The sequence below is a fragment of the Microtus oregoni genome, unplaced genomic scaffold (genome assembly GCF_018167655.1).
Source record: "Microtus oregoni isolate MIOR12 unplaced genomic scaffold, Mior012 000010F_ref0000083, whole genome shotgun sequence".
NCBI lineage: Eukaryota > Metazoa > Chordata > Mammalia > Rodentia > Cricetidae > Microtus > Microtus oregoni.
Genome location: NW_024543069.1, coordinates 19,163,874 through 19,181,593, shown reverse-complemented (window position 1 = coordinate 19,181,593; position 17,720 = coordinate 19,163,874). Strand labels below are relative to the sequence as shown.

General features: G+C 41.4%; 2 protein-coding genes across 15 annotated transcripts in view; one reads left to right on the top strand and one right to left on the bottom strand.

Moving 5' to 3' along the window:
* P2ry12 (purinergic receptor P2Y12) overlaps nucleotides 1–975 on the bottom strand; it is a 40,727-nt gene extending 39,752 nt beyond the window's left edge. Inside the window, exon 1 of one of the 2 annotated variants that reach the window (XM_041659484.1) lies at nucleotides 869–975. The gene's annotated coding sequence lies outside the window, so the exon portion shown is untranslated. The remainder of the gene's footprint in view (nucleotides 1–868) is intronic. The other variant, XM_041659482.1, reaches the window with a different exon arrangement.
* The window catches only part of Med12l (mediator complex subunit 12L), a 310,727-nt gene that overhangs the window by 276,527 nt on the left and 16,480 nt on the right, over nucleotides 1–17,720 (top strand). For 9 of the 13 annotated variants that reach the window (XR_005974940.1, XM_041659476.1, XM_041659475.1 and 6 more), the window contains 9 exons: nucleotides 30–139; nucleotides 333–468; nucleotides 1,222–1,383; nucleotides 3,198–3,560; nucleotides 5,165–5,321; nucleotides 6,378–6,607; nucleotides 13,367–13,456; nucleotides 14,848–15,077; nucleotides 16,672–16,828. Coding sequence is in view for 12 of the 13 variants with exons in the window: in XM_041659476.1 (XP_041515410.1) it covers nucleotides 30–139; nucleotides 333–468; nucleotides 1,222–1,383; nucleotides 3,198–3,560; nucleotides 5,165–5,321; nucleotides 6,378–6,607; nucleotides 13,367–13,456; nucleotides 14,848–15,077; nucleotides 16,672–16,828 (1,635 nt within the window). In the remaining variant the exon portion in view is untranslated. The remainder of the gene's footprint in view (nucleotides 1–29; nucleotides 140–332; nucleotides 469–1,221; nucleotides 1,384–3,197; nucleotides 3,561–5,164; nucleotides 5,322–6,377; nucleotides 6,608–13,366; nucleotides 13,457–14,847; nucleotides 15,078–16,671; nucleotides 16,829–17,720) is intronic. The other 4 variants (XM_041659477.1, XM_041659479.1, XM_041659480.1 and 1 more) reach the window with 1 other exon arrangement.

Here is a 17,720-nt window from a genome sequence, read left to right as displayed (position 1 = left end):
TAAATTCTCTGTTGTATTTTGTATGCTAGGTGGGAGGAATGTTTGACACGGTCCAGCGGAGCACCCAGGGGACCACTGACTGGGCTCTCCTCCTCCTCCAGATAATTACTTCAGGAACTGTTGACATGCACACTAACAAGTATGTTTTTTTAAAAAAATCCGTTTATACTTCTCTGCTGCATGCATGCATGATACAAGTTTTGATATACTGGCAAGAAATTCTGACACTTACTGACTTAGATGCCATCAAAAATTCAGCACTTTCAGTAGAAATGGTTAGATAATTATGTATATCTTGTTTTAAGAGTAAAATGGTTTTCCTTTCCTCTCAGTGAGTTATTCACCACAGTTCTTGACATGCTGGGTGTTTTAATCAACGGGACATTGGCTTCTGACCTATCAAATGCTTCCCCCGGGGGATCTGAAGAGAACAAACGTGCATACATGAATTTAGTAAAGAAACTGAAAGTAAGTTTGTGATGGGCCCCTGTTCTGAAGTTGTTGATGGGCTGGTCTGATTTGATTCCTCATAATGTGATGATTGTCTTGCCTAGGCTTGCCAGTCTTTCAAAATTACAAGTATGTTATCTGAAAGAATTTTTCTCTAAAAAAATTATATTCATAAAATGTGTTTAAATTGTAAGGGATTTAGAAAGGCATTATCAAATATCTAACCAAAACTCCAGTGCCAGATTTTGATTAAACCCATGCTTGGATTTGTACAAGCAAGTGAAAAAGAATGGGCACTCGCATTGAATTTGTAACTCTGGCTCCTTTAATAACCCACTGATAGTCCTTGAAATAAACAGTAAGTGAACATGCAAATACACAAATCTGAAGACTGTACAATAAAATAGCTGATGGTTACCTTGCGGTCTGCGTCTGCGTACGAGGACGTTTCCTTGCTGCGGCTCCTGCTGTGTGACTGCAATAACAGTGGATTTCTGTCATTTCAGCGTTCTGATAGTCCTCATAACAAGGCTGCCTTTGTGTGTACTCTGTTTGCTACTTGAATAGAAGAAATGAAACATGTCACCAGTCTGATTTGCAGCTATTCCATAGACTGCATTGAGGGTTAAAAAAACATACTATTTAAAAAAAAAAAAAAAGGAAATGTGTCATTGGGGAACTTCCTTCTTATGAACTTTTGCATTCATTGTAAAGTCAGAATTTTCATCTCACTTCTCTCTTGCTTTTACTTTTTTTTTCTTTTTCTTCTAGAAAGAACTAGGAGACAAGCGATCAGAAAGCATTGACAAGGTTCGACAGCTTCTGCCTTTGCCAAAGCAGACATGCGATGTCATCACTTGTGAACCCATGGGTTCTTTGATCGATACAAAGGGAAACAAAATTGCTGGATTTGACTCCATCGACAAAAAACAGGCAAGAGGAAATGATTTTTCCCTCATATATCTAGTTATAGAAGCCGAGTGGCTTTTCTTACATTCTTTGAGGATATACAAAACATCTTAATTTCATTTCTTAATTTCCAAGAGATTATTTTTGTCATTTAAGCACAATAGCTATTGGGCTTAAATTTAAGCCCAATAGCTATTGGGCTTAAATTATAAGAAGCCATATCCTGAAGGTCTCCATTTAAAATGCTTTTCTGGATGTAAATTCATGGAATCTACCAACGAGGTTTTAAGTAATAGCCTAGTGTTAAAAAATAAAAGCAAAAACCAATCTGATTTTATTTTAAGATAGGAATCAGAGTATATTTATAAAGAAAATTGGTGTTGATAAGTATTTTAAATTACTGAGCAAGCTTCACTAAGTAAAGCTTCTAAGTGTTACGGCACTGCATATTGTCAGTGAAGCAATGTTCGGCGGACATTTGCTTTACATAAGATACTTTAGGAAGTTCCTTAACATAGCAGAAGAATGATCGGCTCTTCTTTCAAAGACAACAGAGTGACCATTGTCACTCTGCAGCAGAGAGAGAGGGTTGGAGGGAATCCCTGCTCTCAATGGGAAGTAGATGCACGTTCTGCCGTAATGGGATTTGTGGGCCATGGTGTAGAGAGGACTAGGAGGCTCTGAGGTGACAGTTTAGCCAGGCAAGGGAGCAGTAGTCAGAGCAGGGTTCCTACTGTAGCTGACACACAGACCATTCTGGAGGATTGAAGAGTTACACAGAAAAGAACGGAACAGGCAGGGGAAGTTAAAATCAAGGCGAGGAAGAGGTGACTCACAGAGGAAAAGCAATGGCATCAGAATTCAGAGGCAGCCTACGTCCCATAGCAGTGTGGCCAAGGGAAGGGGAAAGGCCCCTAGTCACAGTCAGGATGGCTGGGGCTTTCTAGCTGTAAGCAGCCAGGACCCATTCAGTTGGGAGCTCTACTTGGGAGGATGCTTTCACCACGTGGGGACAGCAGAGAGTATTCCCTTACTAGTGGTGTTAGAAGAAGCCACTCTTACAGACGCAGCAGAGGCAAGAACAGGCATGCTCACATCCTGGGCCACTATTTAGGAGAAATGTCTTTGAATTGGTATACTGGAGATGTGAGCAAGAAATGTCACCGATGAAGGTTACAAATAAAAACATTCTGTTTTTTCAGTAAAGTTAAATTGGAGTTAAAAGGCTTGATTTGGTGAAATACACAAAGAATAAATTAAAAAGCTTTTTTTTTAAAAAAGAAAAAGCAAAAAAAGACTTGATTTGTGTTGGACCGGGTTCTGTAATTAAGTTTTCTCACAATATTTTGTTCAAGGAACGGCATCTTAGGTACATGAGAAGTCCACGTATTAAGTCAAGTCCATATAGATTGAACTGAAGCGAATATAAGCCCAAACAAAGGCAGGCATATATATATAGAGAGAGACTTTTAAATTTTTCACCATCTTAAAAATAATGAAGAGGTCTCTGAGATGAATAAGTGGTTATAATTTTGTATTATGAGGCCAACTTCTTTACAGGATACTTGAGAACTTATATTTTCTAGGGAAAAAAAAAACTGAATGAAAGTGTTGTTTTGTAGTAAAACAGTCTGGGTTACCTTGAGATGCCTTGAGGCAGTTTCAGGTGGTGGAGAGAACTGGAGAACTGAACTCCCAAAGGCCTGAACTCCAGGCTGCCTGATTTAACAGAGCATTACTGTCTGCTGCATCCCCTAAGTCCATTGCGACCACATGCTAACAAGCTTGCACTGGGAGAAGGCCAGAGTATACTGTCACAGAGTGCTGTTTTCCCGTAGGGTCTCCAGGTCTCTACGAAGCAGAAGGTGTCCCCATGGGACCTGTTTGAGGGTCAGAAGAACCCGGCTCCTCTGTCCTGGGCCTGGTTCGGCACTGTCCGTGTGGACCGGAAGGTGGTAAAATATGAGGAACAGCACCACTTCCTTCTGTACCACACACACACCATGCCTAAGCCCCGAAGCTACTACCTTGAACCACTGCCCCTCCCTCCTGAGGAAGAAGAGGAAGAGCCCACGTCCCCAGTGTCTCAGGAACCAGAAAGGAAATCAGCTGAACTGTCAGATCAAGGAAAAAGTGCCGCTGACGAGGAGAAGAAGACAAAGGGAAGGAAGCGTAAGACAAAATCAAGCTCACGCATTGATGTGAGTGGGGGATTGAGGAGGAGTTTGGCTCCTTGGCATCTAGGATGGGGTTTACCCATGGCCAAACTGTACTCCTAGAAACCTTACTAAGAGTGGCATCAGCCTCCTCATGCAGAGTTCCCTAACACGTGTCTGTGCTAATGAAATGATGCACTGTGATTTCTCGTGGATGGCAGATTTAAAACTTTTGATTTTTCTATTCTCAACTAACCTTTGACTTCAGTAGTGGATAATATTGAGGAACTAAGCCTCATAATTTCCTAGGTTTAAAACTTTAATTTTTCATGGGTATATGATTCTACCCACTTAAACACTTTTATTGATATGATGCATATATTTAAGTATCTTATTTCAAATGATTGATATCTGTAGTGAAGTAACATTAAAAAGTTCCTTTCATTTTTCTCTGAATGAATTTGCATCTGAATTACCCAACAGAGTAGTACTGAGATTTCTTTCTTTTTCCTTGTATCTTCTATCCCGAGTGGGCTTTAACATATTTTCAGGTCTTATAAAAGGTAGTTTAAAATTTAAATTTAAATTAATTTAAAATCATCTCTCATCCTTTCTGGTACCAGAGGCTTCTTAGATGATAATTTAGAAATTATTTTATAGAATATGAGATACAATATTTAAAATAGCTTTCTCCCTGAAATTACCTGGCTTTACTTGAGAGAGAATTTTTATATCATTTTCTATAGAGTAGAAGGATGCTCTTATTTGGTGGGAGGAAGTACTTATTGTGGGCTCTCAGCTGTTTGTGAGCAGTTATTACATTCACCTATGCCCCCACTGACTCATTCTAGCTGGTAGCTTGGTAATGACAATGCTTTTAGAGAAGGCTGCTTTTGCTTTCTGATGCCACTTGACCACCGGTGCCCACTCTCAAACCTGGGCCACTGTGGCCTGCCACACTACATGGATGAGGACTTCTGTTCTCTTCCCATACAAAAGCCTTATCTAAGTTCACTCAGAACTGTCCTCCTGCAGCTGCCTCTTCCCAGAGGGATTGCATCCTTTTGTCCAAGTGAAGGGGTCTGAGGTTGTCATTATCCTTCATCCTCAAGGGCCATGCTAGAAAAATAAGAAGGATGGTGAAGGAGTCGAGACATTCTCGTGTGACGCTTAGAGTCTGTACCTGCTTTCAGGAGGAGAAGGCGTGGGGACTTGGGGACTGGCTGCCCTGAAAGCTGTGGGCACACTGCTGTCTAGGCCTGGGGTAATTCTGAAGCACTATGGTCCTTTCTGACACAGTTCTTATCCAGATACGTGCTTTTAGCTTTTTAAATGTCTCCAGTGAGGAGCTTCTTTTTTTTGGTGGTGATGGTGGGGAGATGGTACTGGAGACTGAACATCGGGCCTTATATGTGCTAGGTAAATAGAATTACTTTCTAAATCAAAGAAAAATTTTAATTCACATGAGTACTTTTTAGGAAATGGGTTACCATTTACCATTTATGTTCTGTCCCTTCCCTTTCTCAAACTATAGCCTTAGATTTTGGGATGGAACAATCTCACATAACTGAATGGGACGAACTTATATTGATTAACTGTGCATGGTATATTAAGTTACATCTTTTAAAGAGATAATATTTCTGTTGAAGGAGTATCAGCAGAGCAACATGTACCGAGTGCCTCCTAACTACTCGCCCATGTCCTCCCAAATGATGCATCACCCGCAGCCTGCGCTGTGGGGATACAACCTGGTGAGCCAGCCCCAGCAGCCCAGCTTTTTCCTTCAGAATCAGTCCCTGAATCCAGGTGGGTGCGAGACACGCTTCACTGGCAGACCACTCTGGTCAGCAATTTGGGGACAAAAACTCCTCGCTCCTAACTTTTATCCTCCACAGAATGAGAATTTGGGTAACCCAGACCTCAGCCGCAATTCGTTTTTCTGTTTTCTGAAGTAAGATAAAGCTTTGGCTCAGTAGCTTTAAACTTAGTAGCTTACGACTGTTGTCCCGGCTATTAGTGTAGAGGCTAAAACAGGAAAATCTCGGAGCATTGCCAAACATAGTAAGAGCCCATCTCCTAAATTAATATGCAGGGAAATTATATGCATAGACTGTAGAAAGTTCCTGTTTTGTAAAAGAGAATGAAAACACTTTAAGAACTCAAAATGCTTGAAGACTTCAAATTCTACAAACATCTCTTCGATCACTGTTGCTCAAAAGACAAAGAAAATCCTAAACCCGATTTGTCAATGTCCTTATGTATTAGAAAAACTTGCTTCTCCAATTGGTGGCTTTATAGGAAATGTCACTCCCTCCCTCCAAAGATTCTATGTTCCTTGATACATGCAAACGAACAGAGCTCTTACACACATCTCACAAAAGAGGTTGCTTGCCTTCTTCCCCAGTTAGAGTCCCCTGCCCTTGTTCCCCATATCTAAAATAGACCTTTTAATTTTGCCAAGGTAAAGGTTAAATAATACAGCCTTCAGATCTGTTAGGCTCCAGAGAGCTTCTACGCTTGGCTTATGAAACTTTGCAGAATACTGCACAAGGCACACTTTTATTCAAGTCATAGGCACATCCTGAGGGCTGTACAGCCTACATGACCAAGGTTTTATGCAGACTCGTCTATGTTTCAGGCACTGCATTTTATCCAATTTTAAACTATTGTTCTTTATGCACACCATTGCACTTCCTCTTTTGGAAATAAGGCGGCTCTTAACAGAATGTTAATATTTGGAGCTGGTGGGGCAGTCTGTAATTCTCTGCCTCGCTCTTAAAGTAAGAAAGGTGAAGTTTCTTGTTGTGATCAAAGAACACCTGCAGCCCTTGAAAAAACCCTTCCTTTCGGTGACTTTTCCAGGTGGCTCCAGATTGGACCCTGCAGGCTCCTATGTCCCAACCAACACGAAGCAAGCCTTGTCCAACATGCTGCAGAGGCGCTCGGGTGCCATGCTGCAGCCACCTTCCCTTCATTCGATCACGTCTCAGCAGCAGTTGCTACAGATGAAGCTTCTGCAGCAGCAGCAGCAGCAACAGCAACAGCAGCAGCAGCGGCTCCTCCGGCAGGCCCAGACTCGGCCTTTCCAGCAGGTTTGTCCAGAGCTAGCCTTGGAGTCCTCCTCCTGTGGTCCCCTCCTCTAGCTAGGAATGAGTTTGGGGTCTGGTGCAGAATCTTGCTGCATGCCCATCTCTGTACACGTGTGGTTAGAGGGGTCTTTCCTGTATACAAGTTCAGGAATATTCTTCCGCTTCTGTATTTCCTCATTGACTTTGTGAGGGAGCCGGAAGTGCTAATGACGTTGTACCTTTTACCTCTGAGGTCAACTTCCCAGCTCTGTCCTATATTATAATTGCTACAAGGGTTTGTATTCATCTTAGCATTACTTTTATGCATTATCCTCGGATCTGTTACTTAATTTTGTGCCTCTAAATCCCTGGTGTTTTTATCCTTCATTGTTTTAAGTGTTAATTCAATAAGATCTGTATCAAACAATAAGGAAATTATAAACAGCGGTCTGAATGTGGAGTTTGTGTTTGTGTGGGAAGTGCTTTAGATTATACCCAGAGCCTGACACGTGCTGGGTAACACTTTACCCCTGCAGTATATGCCCAGTGCGGAAGAAATATTAAGTTTAGGGGTTGTTTTTTTTTGTTTGTTTGTTTGATTTCCATTGTTTTGTTCTGCTGTGTTTTCTTTTCCCTCCTCCTCCTATTCTTCTGGTGTTTTGTGACAGGGTCTCACTATGTTAAGACCGTATCTCACCGAGTAGCACTGGCTGACCTAGTACTCTCTGTATAGATGAGGCTGGCCTCAGATTCCGAGATGCGCCTGCCTCTGCCTCCGGAGTGCTGGGGTTAAAGAGAACCTCACTATGCTAAGCCTTTGAGTGTAATTTCTGGTTGATGTTTCTTATTTTATGCCCTGTAAGCCACTGTTCCTTCTAGACAGTGATTGTATTGAATGAGCAGTGATGAAAACGACATGTACCTACCTCGATAGAGACACGTGAAACCTGCAGATCTATGCAAATGAAATTTGTGAGCGAAAAGAGTGACGTAGGATCGCTTCTGCTGTTTCTGGTTTTTGTATTTGTGTGTGTGTGTGTGTTTGTGTTTTCCAGTTGCAGTGTTCTGATGATAATAACGAACAGAGTGCTTACTATGCCCAAATAGTCACGAGCATTTTCAATGTGGTCGTTCTTTAGATCCCACCGCAACCCTGTGATGAGTGAGCATCTTTGTGTTACCCAGTCTACATGTGTATCCTGCTCTAGAGAAACAAGAAAACTTGACAGTAGCCAGGACTCTGGTACTCTTGAATTGCCCTGGTCTTGGCTTTGCACACCTGGCTGCTGTGTACCAAAGCACACCCGCATTCCACTTGGTGATAGGAAGAAGAGGGGACCAGATTCTTTATGCAGTCTTTACGTTGCCTTTTTAAACTGAGCTGTGAACTGGCCTACATAAGGATGTTAAGCAGAAGTTCTGGACTGGGTTTTTCCTGACTTCACCTACTGCTTAAACTACTTAGATATCAGGCAAAATGGGCGAGAGTTGCTTAGTACACACAGACAATGAGAGCTCTAGTAAAATGCTTTAAAAATATTACTGATTTTGTTCAAATAGGCAACACATTTGGGGCCGTTTCAAACCTCACTGCAATTTTAGCTGTGCTTGGAGGGTGAGCAGAGACAGTCTTGCTTCAGATTCCTAAGAGGAACTTGAGACATTACTACTAGGAATTGACACACCGTTCCACCAGAACGAACCCGTCTTCTTTTAAAGACAGTAGAGCCTAAATAAGTTTGCCTCTTTGTTTCTGCATCTGCTTGCTCTTTTATCACAATGCTGAACTTCTCTTAATTGTACCCCACTTCCACTCTGAGTTCAGCTTTGAGTTACTGAAAGTAGTTCTGAGCACTGGAGCAAAGGTCACTGGCATACAGGTAAACATAGGTAAACATGTCTTCCTCTGAGGTTCACTTCCTAATATCCATGACAACTAAGGAACTGAGTGAGATAGTGTAGTCAACAGTATCCCTGCAGGCCTGTGACCTAAAAGGCTCCTCTGGTGGCTGCCTCCAAACACGGAAACATACCTCAACGTCTTTTTTCCCCCTGCAGAACTGTGCTAATTGAAAGCATAGGAACTGGTAGGCGTCTGTGTGTTTTTGCACTAATTTTGTGCCAGCATTTTGATTTTGTTGTGTTTTGTTCTTCATCCCAGTTGTTTTACCTTTCAAAGTCCTAAACATTGTCTTCAGATAGAAAATCACCTTCACAAGATCAGCCAGCTCAGCATTCTTCAAAAATTAAACGTTCCCAGTGATTTCCTAACCAATAACCAATTTGTTTTTTATTTTATGTATCTATTTTTTGAAAGAATTTCTCTATGTAACCACCCTGGGTGTCCTGGAACTCACTCTGTAGACCAGGCTGACCTAGAACTTAGAGATCTGCCTATCTCTGCCTCCCAAGTGGTGGGATTAAAAGATGTAAACCACCTACTGACCGGCCAGATAAGCCCCTTTATTCTTCTTCACATGTTGGCTAATGGAGGAGGAGGACTATGAACTTTTCTCAACATCAAGACAGGGTCTTTGTGTAACTGCCTAGGCTATTGCTCTACCCTTGAGCTAAATCTCCAGCCCCTCTCAGAAGAAAGAGAACTGCATAGCTATGCAGCCATATGGGCGGGAACCCAGCAGAACAAACAAGATACACATAGAGTGCCTGCGTGGTGCTATTATGGGATAGTGAGCTCCTACCCCTTCTTCTAATAGGTAGTTCTCTTCACTATTGCTGTGAAGAGACACCATGACCACGGCAACTCTTATAAAGAAAAGCATTTAATTGGGACTTGCTTACAGTTTCAGAGATTTAGTTTATTTTCAGCATTGCTGAGAGTATAGCAGCATGCAGGTGGACATGGTGCTGGAGGAGCCAAGAGTTCAACATCTGGATCCACAGGCAGCAGGAAAAGAGAGATCCATTGTGTCTGGATTGAGCTTCTGAAACCCCAAAGCCTACCTCTCCCAGTGATATACGTCCTCTAACAAGGTCACACCTACTCTAACAAGACTGCATCTCCTGATCTCTTTCAAGTAGCACCACCCCCTAATGACCAAGCATTCAAATATATGACCCCGTGGGGGCCGTTCCTTTTCAAACAACTTCAGTAATATTTGTTATTAATATATCTGTAATGTAGCAAAATATGTTGTAGAGGGAAAGGAATCCCCTTTGGATAATCATTTGAAATCTAGAGTAAAGGTAGAATTTTATGAAATATAAATCATATTGATAACTTGTTACAGTGATGCTGGGCACAATTGGCCTTTTCTAATCACTAGTCATTTCATGACAAAAACACACAGAGAGATGTTTTTAGCTGGTCCTGGAATTTTACCAGACACTTCCCAGGTTTAGCTGTGGCTGTTTCTGTAGCGATGCTTGATGGCTTCTCATACAGGTCAGGCATTAGGCTTTAGAGTCTTTTTTTTTTTTTCAAATCATCCTTTTGCCTACTGGGCACACGTTAGAAATCTAGGTGTGTTTAATAGATGAACGCATGCATGATTTATGGAGCCAGTCTCGGGTGTCAGGAGGTTCCCAGGAACTCTACCCTCAGCAGTGTGATCCTCTTTGGCTTTGCTAAGAATACATGCTCTTCATTAAATTAATGTTAGGTTTCTGAATCAGCAAACCCCACAATATAAATCAAAGAAACATTAGAATAGAAACCATAGGTGTGAGTGTCAGTCAGCTTGCTTATGGCATTTGGATGGGTAATATTCTATAGTGGTACAATATTCCAGCTTTGAAAATATTTGGGTTATTACATGCTCACTGCATAGGAAGTTTCTCTAACGGTTGTCTTAGTAAAGCAAGGTTCAGAAATGCCTTTGAATCCTTAATTTTTCTTAAGGCTTTATGCTTATGAAGAAGCAAGCATGTAAGGATTTTATTCATTAAAAGCTTGAATTAAACATTATTATTGTCATGTCGATACTATTGTTCAAAAGAAAAAAAATTGTATGACTCATTCACCAATCAAGCAATTCTGGTTTTTTTTTTTTTTTTGAGGGGGGAGCAGATGTTACAGCAGGCAAAACATTTTATTTAAAGTCAAACGAATGTTTTTTGTTTTTATATTCATTCAAATAAATAGAAATTTGTATCGTTTCTTTACTTTTAACCTCTTCTTACTACTTTCCTATATTAGGAATTTAATGACTATTTCAGTGGTTATGTCCGTCATGTTAGGCATGTTACTAGAACATACTGTAGAGGAGGCACACGTTTGCAGTATGTTTACTTTGAAGTGCATCGGTGTGTTTAGCAATTAATGCTGGTAACAATGCTGATCTTAGTTGAAGTATACTTGAAGTGAAGGCTTTCTAAAAACATCCCATGTGTAGCTTGTCACTAGGACCTGATAGCATTTCTCTGTGTCTGTTTTCTGTAGTCAAAAGAGACCAGTCTCCTGTGATGACCAAAGCTTTTGATTCATATCATGTGTATCATTTCAGCTGTGAGCACTCAGTAGATTCCAAATGAGGATTTATAAATAAAGCTGTTTTTGCTAGGAGATTCATTAACAATACTGGCTTGTGTTGTTGCTATCATCATCATCATCATCACTACTAATGCTACTACTACTACCACTACCACCAGGGAATATTTTTTTGTTATGGCAAAATACATGTAAGATAACATTTTAGCACTTGAATAGTTTCTTTTAAAATTTCCTCTATTTTTATTTCATTGATATAGGGGAATGGAACATAATATATTCACACACGAACACCTCATCTTTATTTAGTTCTCTTTCATGCTTCTTTTTATGATTTAATTTTATTTTGTGTGCATTAGTGTCTTGCCTATGTGTGTGTCTGTGTAAGGGTGTCAGGTCCCCCAGAAATTGAGTTACAGATAGTTGTGAGGTACCATGTGGGAACTGGGAATTGAACCAGGTCATCTGGAAGAGGGGCCAGTGCTCTCAACCACTGAGCCATCTCTTCAGCTCCCTCCATGGTTCTTGTAGAGTTTGTAACACCTTTATCTTGGTGACTCTTGTGGATTTTTTTAATGTGAAAAGTAATTTATAGTTTATGTTTCTTAAATTTCCATAACCTCAGCTATCATATCTAGATACCATCACAGATGAACTGTTCTGGATGAACTCAGCTCATAAATGAACCCAAGCAATTTTCTGCTTGTGTGTGTGTGTGTGTTTCTTTTCTTTGTTCCTTTTATTTAAATAGTGGTTTTCCTACAACATATCCTGATCATGACGGCCCTCTCTACTCGCCCAGTTCCTCCCCACCTCCTTACCTGTCTAGATACCATCCCATTCTGTCTGTCTTTAGCAAACAAAAAGGTATCTAAGAGGTAATAAAATAATATATAAGTAAACAAAAGCAAACATCACAATGTAACAAAAAAAGCACAGAGTAGAAAGAGAACCCAAGAAAAGGCACAAAAAACAGATAAAATCAGAGCCCCACCCCTTTGCACATTCAGGAATTCTATAAAAACATAAAACCTAAAGCCATTATATATAGACAAATGGTCTATAGGGTAAAAATTAATAAATAAAATGGAAACAAAATAAAAATTTAATTAGCCCCGACTTGACATGAGACCAGAAACCTCCAAAGATGCCATTGAGTTCATTTTTTTTTTTTTTTTTTTTGGCCATCTACTGATTTTCATGTGGAGAGCACAAGACTCAATCAATCTGATGTATAATACATTTGGTTTCAGTGTCTCGTTAACAACTACAAAGATACATTTTCTTTCAGATTTGTTATGGGACTATTTTAAGTGACTCGTCTTTAAAGAATAAGCACCCAAGGGCGTTTACGTCCTTTCACCGTCAGTGTTACACTTGGAAGCATCTACTCCAATGGGGATGCCCTGTCTTTGGAGTCAGATCAGTGGAGTTTAGGCAAGGTCTTTGTAGCAGCCCAGGCCTGACATATGTTGCATTCTTATTATGGTTACTATTGGCATCCTCCTACCTAAACTACACATTTATCCCTTCTCTTTGTTAGCAATATATTTACCTTTTCCCAAAGCATACTGAAATGGTTTCATGCAACTCTAATTTAGCACTTTTTATTGTGAGACAGCAGTAAAATAATTGCACAGTAAACTTATTTCTCCCTGACAATTAATGTCTTGGGGAAATCCAGGGATGGAGTGAAACTGGGCTTTTTTTTTTATTTTTTGTAATTATCACTGCAGGCTTTCATAAAATAATCTCTGTAACCGTAAGATAAAGTTCACGTATAGCTGTCCATATTGATTAACATTATGAAGGCCAAAGTATATTGAATTAAGACTGATTCACAGATGTTGGCTGGTTTTATTCTACATGTAGTTGGTTGGAATTGTACTTGCTGTTGACTTAGGATATTTTCATTGAGTATCCCTCATCACCGAGTCTTAGCAGATATTAACATTTCCTCAGACATCATGACTGAAAACAGTCTTTAGATCATGGTGCATTCAGAAGCCCTGGGGATTTTATATGTGATGAGGAGATACGATGTTTTTTCCCTCTCTTCAGAGGACGTGGGTAGTGCCTGTGATGGAGAGACACACTTTAAAGACTCTTTCAGGCCCAGAGAAGCATCTGTGCCCTTCCTGTACTCAGAGAGTCATTTACAAAGTCTTGGTTGAGAAACTTGCTGATTGTAACCTTTATAGCCTGGAGAAGTCAGTAGTTTGCCCACGTAGGGAATGGGTGCCTTGAACCCGGTCCGAAATCTGTAAGTTCTATGTTAGAAGCTAAAATGAAGTTCTTGCAGTTACAGACTTTGTCCTGATTTTGTTTTCCAGGGCCAGCCAGGGGACCAGGCTGCTCTCTTTACTGCACAATCACGGCCCTCCCCTCAGCTCCCTCAGTATCCAGGGCTGCAACAAGCACAGGTACCTATTGGCTTTGAAGCAAAGCTCCTTTCTTCGTGTTTTAATGCCGTTTGTTGGGAGTAGGAGATCAAGGAAACTGGTTATCAACTAGATCATGAAAGTATTTCTGCTTCACAGTCTCAGAACAGTAACTGTTGAATAAGTCTCAGGAGTGCCCAGGAAATTCCTCAATTAGAAATGTAAATAAATTCAGACTTTTAGTCTGCTGATGCAAGATATTGGAGCACTTGAGCCAAGGCGGTGGTACACACCTATAATGTGCACCCAGAAGCAGAGGCAGGAAGATCGAGGCGAGCCATGCTTATATAGTTCAAAGTTAATTAATTAATTGCTTAAGAATCTCAGAGTTGTTGATGATGTAATGAATAATGGCATGATTTGCTATAGAAATTTACATATTCAAAAGTATCTTCCGTGAGGAATCATAGTAGAACAAGGTAGTGGGCCCATGAGTCGGGTCACAGTACAGGTGCTGTTGGCTCAGTAGCTGTATGGCATGTGTGCTATGCTGAGGTATAGCTTCCTCTTTATAAGATCAAGAGGAAAGATGTAGGATTCCAGGTGACAAATGGAATTAACCTATATATACCCAGAAAATGTTCAGGAAGTGGTGCGCTCACCTTTAAGACCTGCCGGCCTTTATCCATTCCTCCCCTTGTAGTTTTATTGTTTCTGCATCCTTACACCCTTATGCCTTTCCTTTTATACAGAAAGGTCTGGTCCGGCTAGGCTTGTCTTGGGGCTGGCAGTTTATTCCGTGTATGCAACGGAAAGGAGAGCCGTGTTTGGCTTACAGGGTCCTGAGGCTGGTGCATGTTTATTGTGTATCGCCCCTGTCTTCAGAGTCATAGTCCTTAAGCTGCTTTAATATGTGGTGTTCCGAGGACCCAGAGAATAGACTGCTCTCTGTTCAGTGAATTGTATCTTGCAATCCAGAAAACCCTATGTGTGTCTTTTATGTGGGTGTCAAGGTTTAGAGAAATAGGTACTTGTATTAAAGGGATAGCATGCCCTGTACTTTAGATGACAGTGATACTGCTTGGGTTTTGTTGGATGTTGCCGCCATCTGTGCACTGAACATGTAGCTACTTTGCTGGTTATTTCTATATAGAAAGGTGCCTTTCCTAGTCCAAAAATAAGCAACTCAAAAGCTAAACGAATATTTAGTTATTTTGAGCTAGAGATTTTTAATCACTGCCCTACTAGCCTGTTCTGTGGGTTTCTGGCCAGATTTTGTTTGCCTACAGAATAGCCATCCCCATATTTTGAATCATTAGAAACATTGCTAACCATGAATTTCAGGTTGGGCTTCCTGTTCCCCCGCATTTCTTAGTGGTGGGGATCCAGGTGCTAAACACAGCACTGACTTCTCCCTTTATGCCTTCCTGCAGACCATGCCCCAGGGCTACACAATGTACGGGACACAGATGCCTTTGCAACAGGCAGCTCCGCAGCAGTCTGGAGGTGTGGTCCTCTCCCCCAGCTACAACTCCAGAGCCTATCCAGCCGCACATTCCAGCCCAGCGCTGATGGAAAGACTCCGCCAGCTGCAGCAGCAGCCAAGTGGCTACGCGCAGCAGCAGGCCTCGCCATACCTGCAGCCCGTAGCTGGCTCTCAGAGGTGATACCTGTTGAAGTAATTGCAATAGTAAACCCTCTCGGCCTTGGGTTTATTACACTTCTTCCAGGCATTTGATACTGTGACGGTTTTTGAGCTCCTATATTTGCGTCCTGACATCTCATTTTTATCAACATGCAGTAGAGGTTCCAAATTCTTCCATTCAAGAACACCGTAGTTTTGACTCGCTTCTTCCAATGTGTACTGTTTTAAGATTTTCAGATGACACCAGTGTGTTAGTGCTAGTGTTCTTCCTTTTTTTTTTCCTTTTACTCGAGAGATTTTTTTTTTTTATTAAAAGTGTCCGATAAAACTATCGATCGTTGTTAGCAGTGCTTTTACTAGAATTTGCTGCTCGGAACCATACAATTTATGTTGTAGTACTAATCGTAGATGGCGCTTGACAGAGTTCTGCTCCAGCTTTGTTTCTCCCTTTTCCACCTCAGTGATGACTCACGCTAGACTCCCCTGGTTCTTGTTCGAATTGCATCCCCTCCACCGAGAGTGTGTCTGTACTGCTCATCGTTGCAGCTGCTGTCCATGCATGGCTAAACTTCAGTTAATTGAAATTGACGTAGCGTTCAGTTCTGCAGGCACATTGATCATATTTCAAGTGCTCCCTAGCCAGCTATGGCCGGCATGGCTAGCTTTGAGGTTCGTGGTCTATGCAGTGACACGGAGACCTGGTGTTTGTAGAAGCTCCATCTTCAACTAGATGTTCTGCCATCTCTTGAAACACTGTTGTTTTGACCAAGGAGCCCTGCCGTTTTGTTTAGCTCTAAGATCTGATAGTCATGTAACTAGTCCTAGTCGCTAAAGGCCATTTCACTGGGTGGCACAGATAAAAGTCATGACCATTAACACATTATCCAATCCCATTGGATAATAAAGTGCAGAAGAGTTAGGTTGGTAAAGTTCTACACTGTAAAGTGGATCACAGCTTAGCTCCCATGTGTTTCGGTCAGTGACTACCTACACATCTGCTCAAGGTAACTGCTGTCTGAAAAGTAGGGAGGTGGATGGTAGCACATTATGGGAAATAAGCTACTGTGTAAAACATGCTTTCCCATTTTTAGAAGTAAGTCACAGCATGACAGAGCTCAGTAACTGGAGCTTCGTCGCTCAAAAATTCCGGGTTCAGATCCCACCTGTGCCGTTTGTCTTTTAGGTGAGCTTAGTGATTTCTCGATCTTCCTTCATTTTTAAAGTTAGATAATAAAGCTACTGGCTCACAGGGATATGTAAGGAGTAATAAAATACTACTGTTCAGCCTTTCCACTCGTGGCCTGCTCCAAAGTAAATAGTAACTTATTTTGCTTATTGCTAACAACTGGTTTTTTTTTTTTTAGAAGTAATTTCTGTATGATTGCTACTTGGTCTGAAGTAGTATGCTTACTATCTTCTTTTTCTTTTTTTTTATCTTCAATGTGGTCAGATGTGTTATCTGATCCTCTGGCCCTTCCCCATTTTTAATTGTACACATGATTACTGAACACGAATTGTTTCTTGGTGGATGTGTGTAAAATGCTGGAGGCACTGATTGACACTTCAATGGTACGCCTGGTTCCTGAACACAAGTTGCATTATTCTTTGCCAGACTGAACCACCAGGCTCTACAGCAGAGCCCTCTGGTGGGCGGGGGAATTGATGCTGTGCTGACTCCCGCACATCCCACCCTCCCCTCGGTGCCCCTGCCTCAGGACCCATTGAGGCCCAGACAGCCGCAAGTTCGACAGCAGCAGAGACTCCTCCAGGTATGGGGCAGGGAGGTGAGGGCAATGCCATCCCTTCCAGTAGTACAGACACAGACTCTCATAATGAAAGACTCTTTAGACTGAAGTATTTAGTTCCAAGGAGCCCTATGTATTTGACACTAGCAACTTAGCTAGTACTAGCACACTGTAGTTCCAAGAAGGTAGAGTTTTCTCTGTACCTGCCAGGCCCTGAGCAGGAGACTCCATTTCACACAACCATTTCCCTTTCCCAGAGCTTCAGGGGGCACACACATGCTTTAGTTTAAATGTGGAGCTCGGCTCACCTCAGCACTGATGGACTAAAGACCTACAGTTTGAATGCAAAATTTCATACACATGAGGGAGAAATAGATAGGAACAAACATACCTTTCCACCATTTGATGTCCGTAATATTGTGTTTCTATCACACTTCTGCTCTATTTAAGCCACAGGGTTAGAGTAGCAGAGATTACATCCTTGGAGGGTTCTGTCTTCGAGTCCAGAGGGTATAAAGACTTGACACTTCCTGGCAAACAGCCCCTCCCTCAGCACATTCTTGTTTCTGATTTCCTTGTTCCAGTATACGGATGAGGATGTGGCTCATTGGCAAAGCTCCTGCCCGGCATACACAGGACCCTGGGTTTAATACCCAGCACTGGGAAGAAGGAGGAAGAGAAAGTTGGCAGTCTGGCTCTTATGATAAATCTGTGCCAGATTTTTCTTTTTTTTTTTTCATAATTAACAAGTGATGTTTTTGTGTTGGAAATTTCTTGAAAAGACTGTTAAATGGACTCTCTTTTCCGGTCCAAAATGAGATGCAGCTTTATTTTTATGGACCTACATAGAAATACTGGGAGATTTGGAATCTCATGGAACAGGGTATATATGAGGGGAGAGCTATCTATGCTCTGT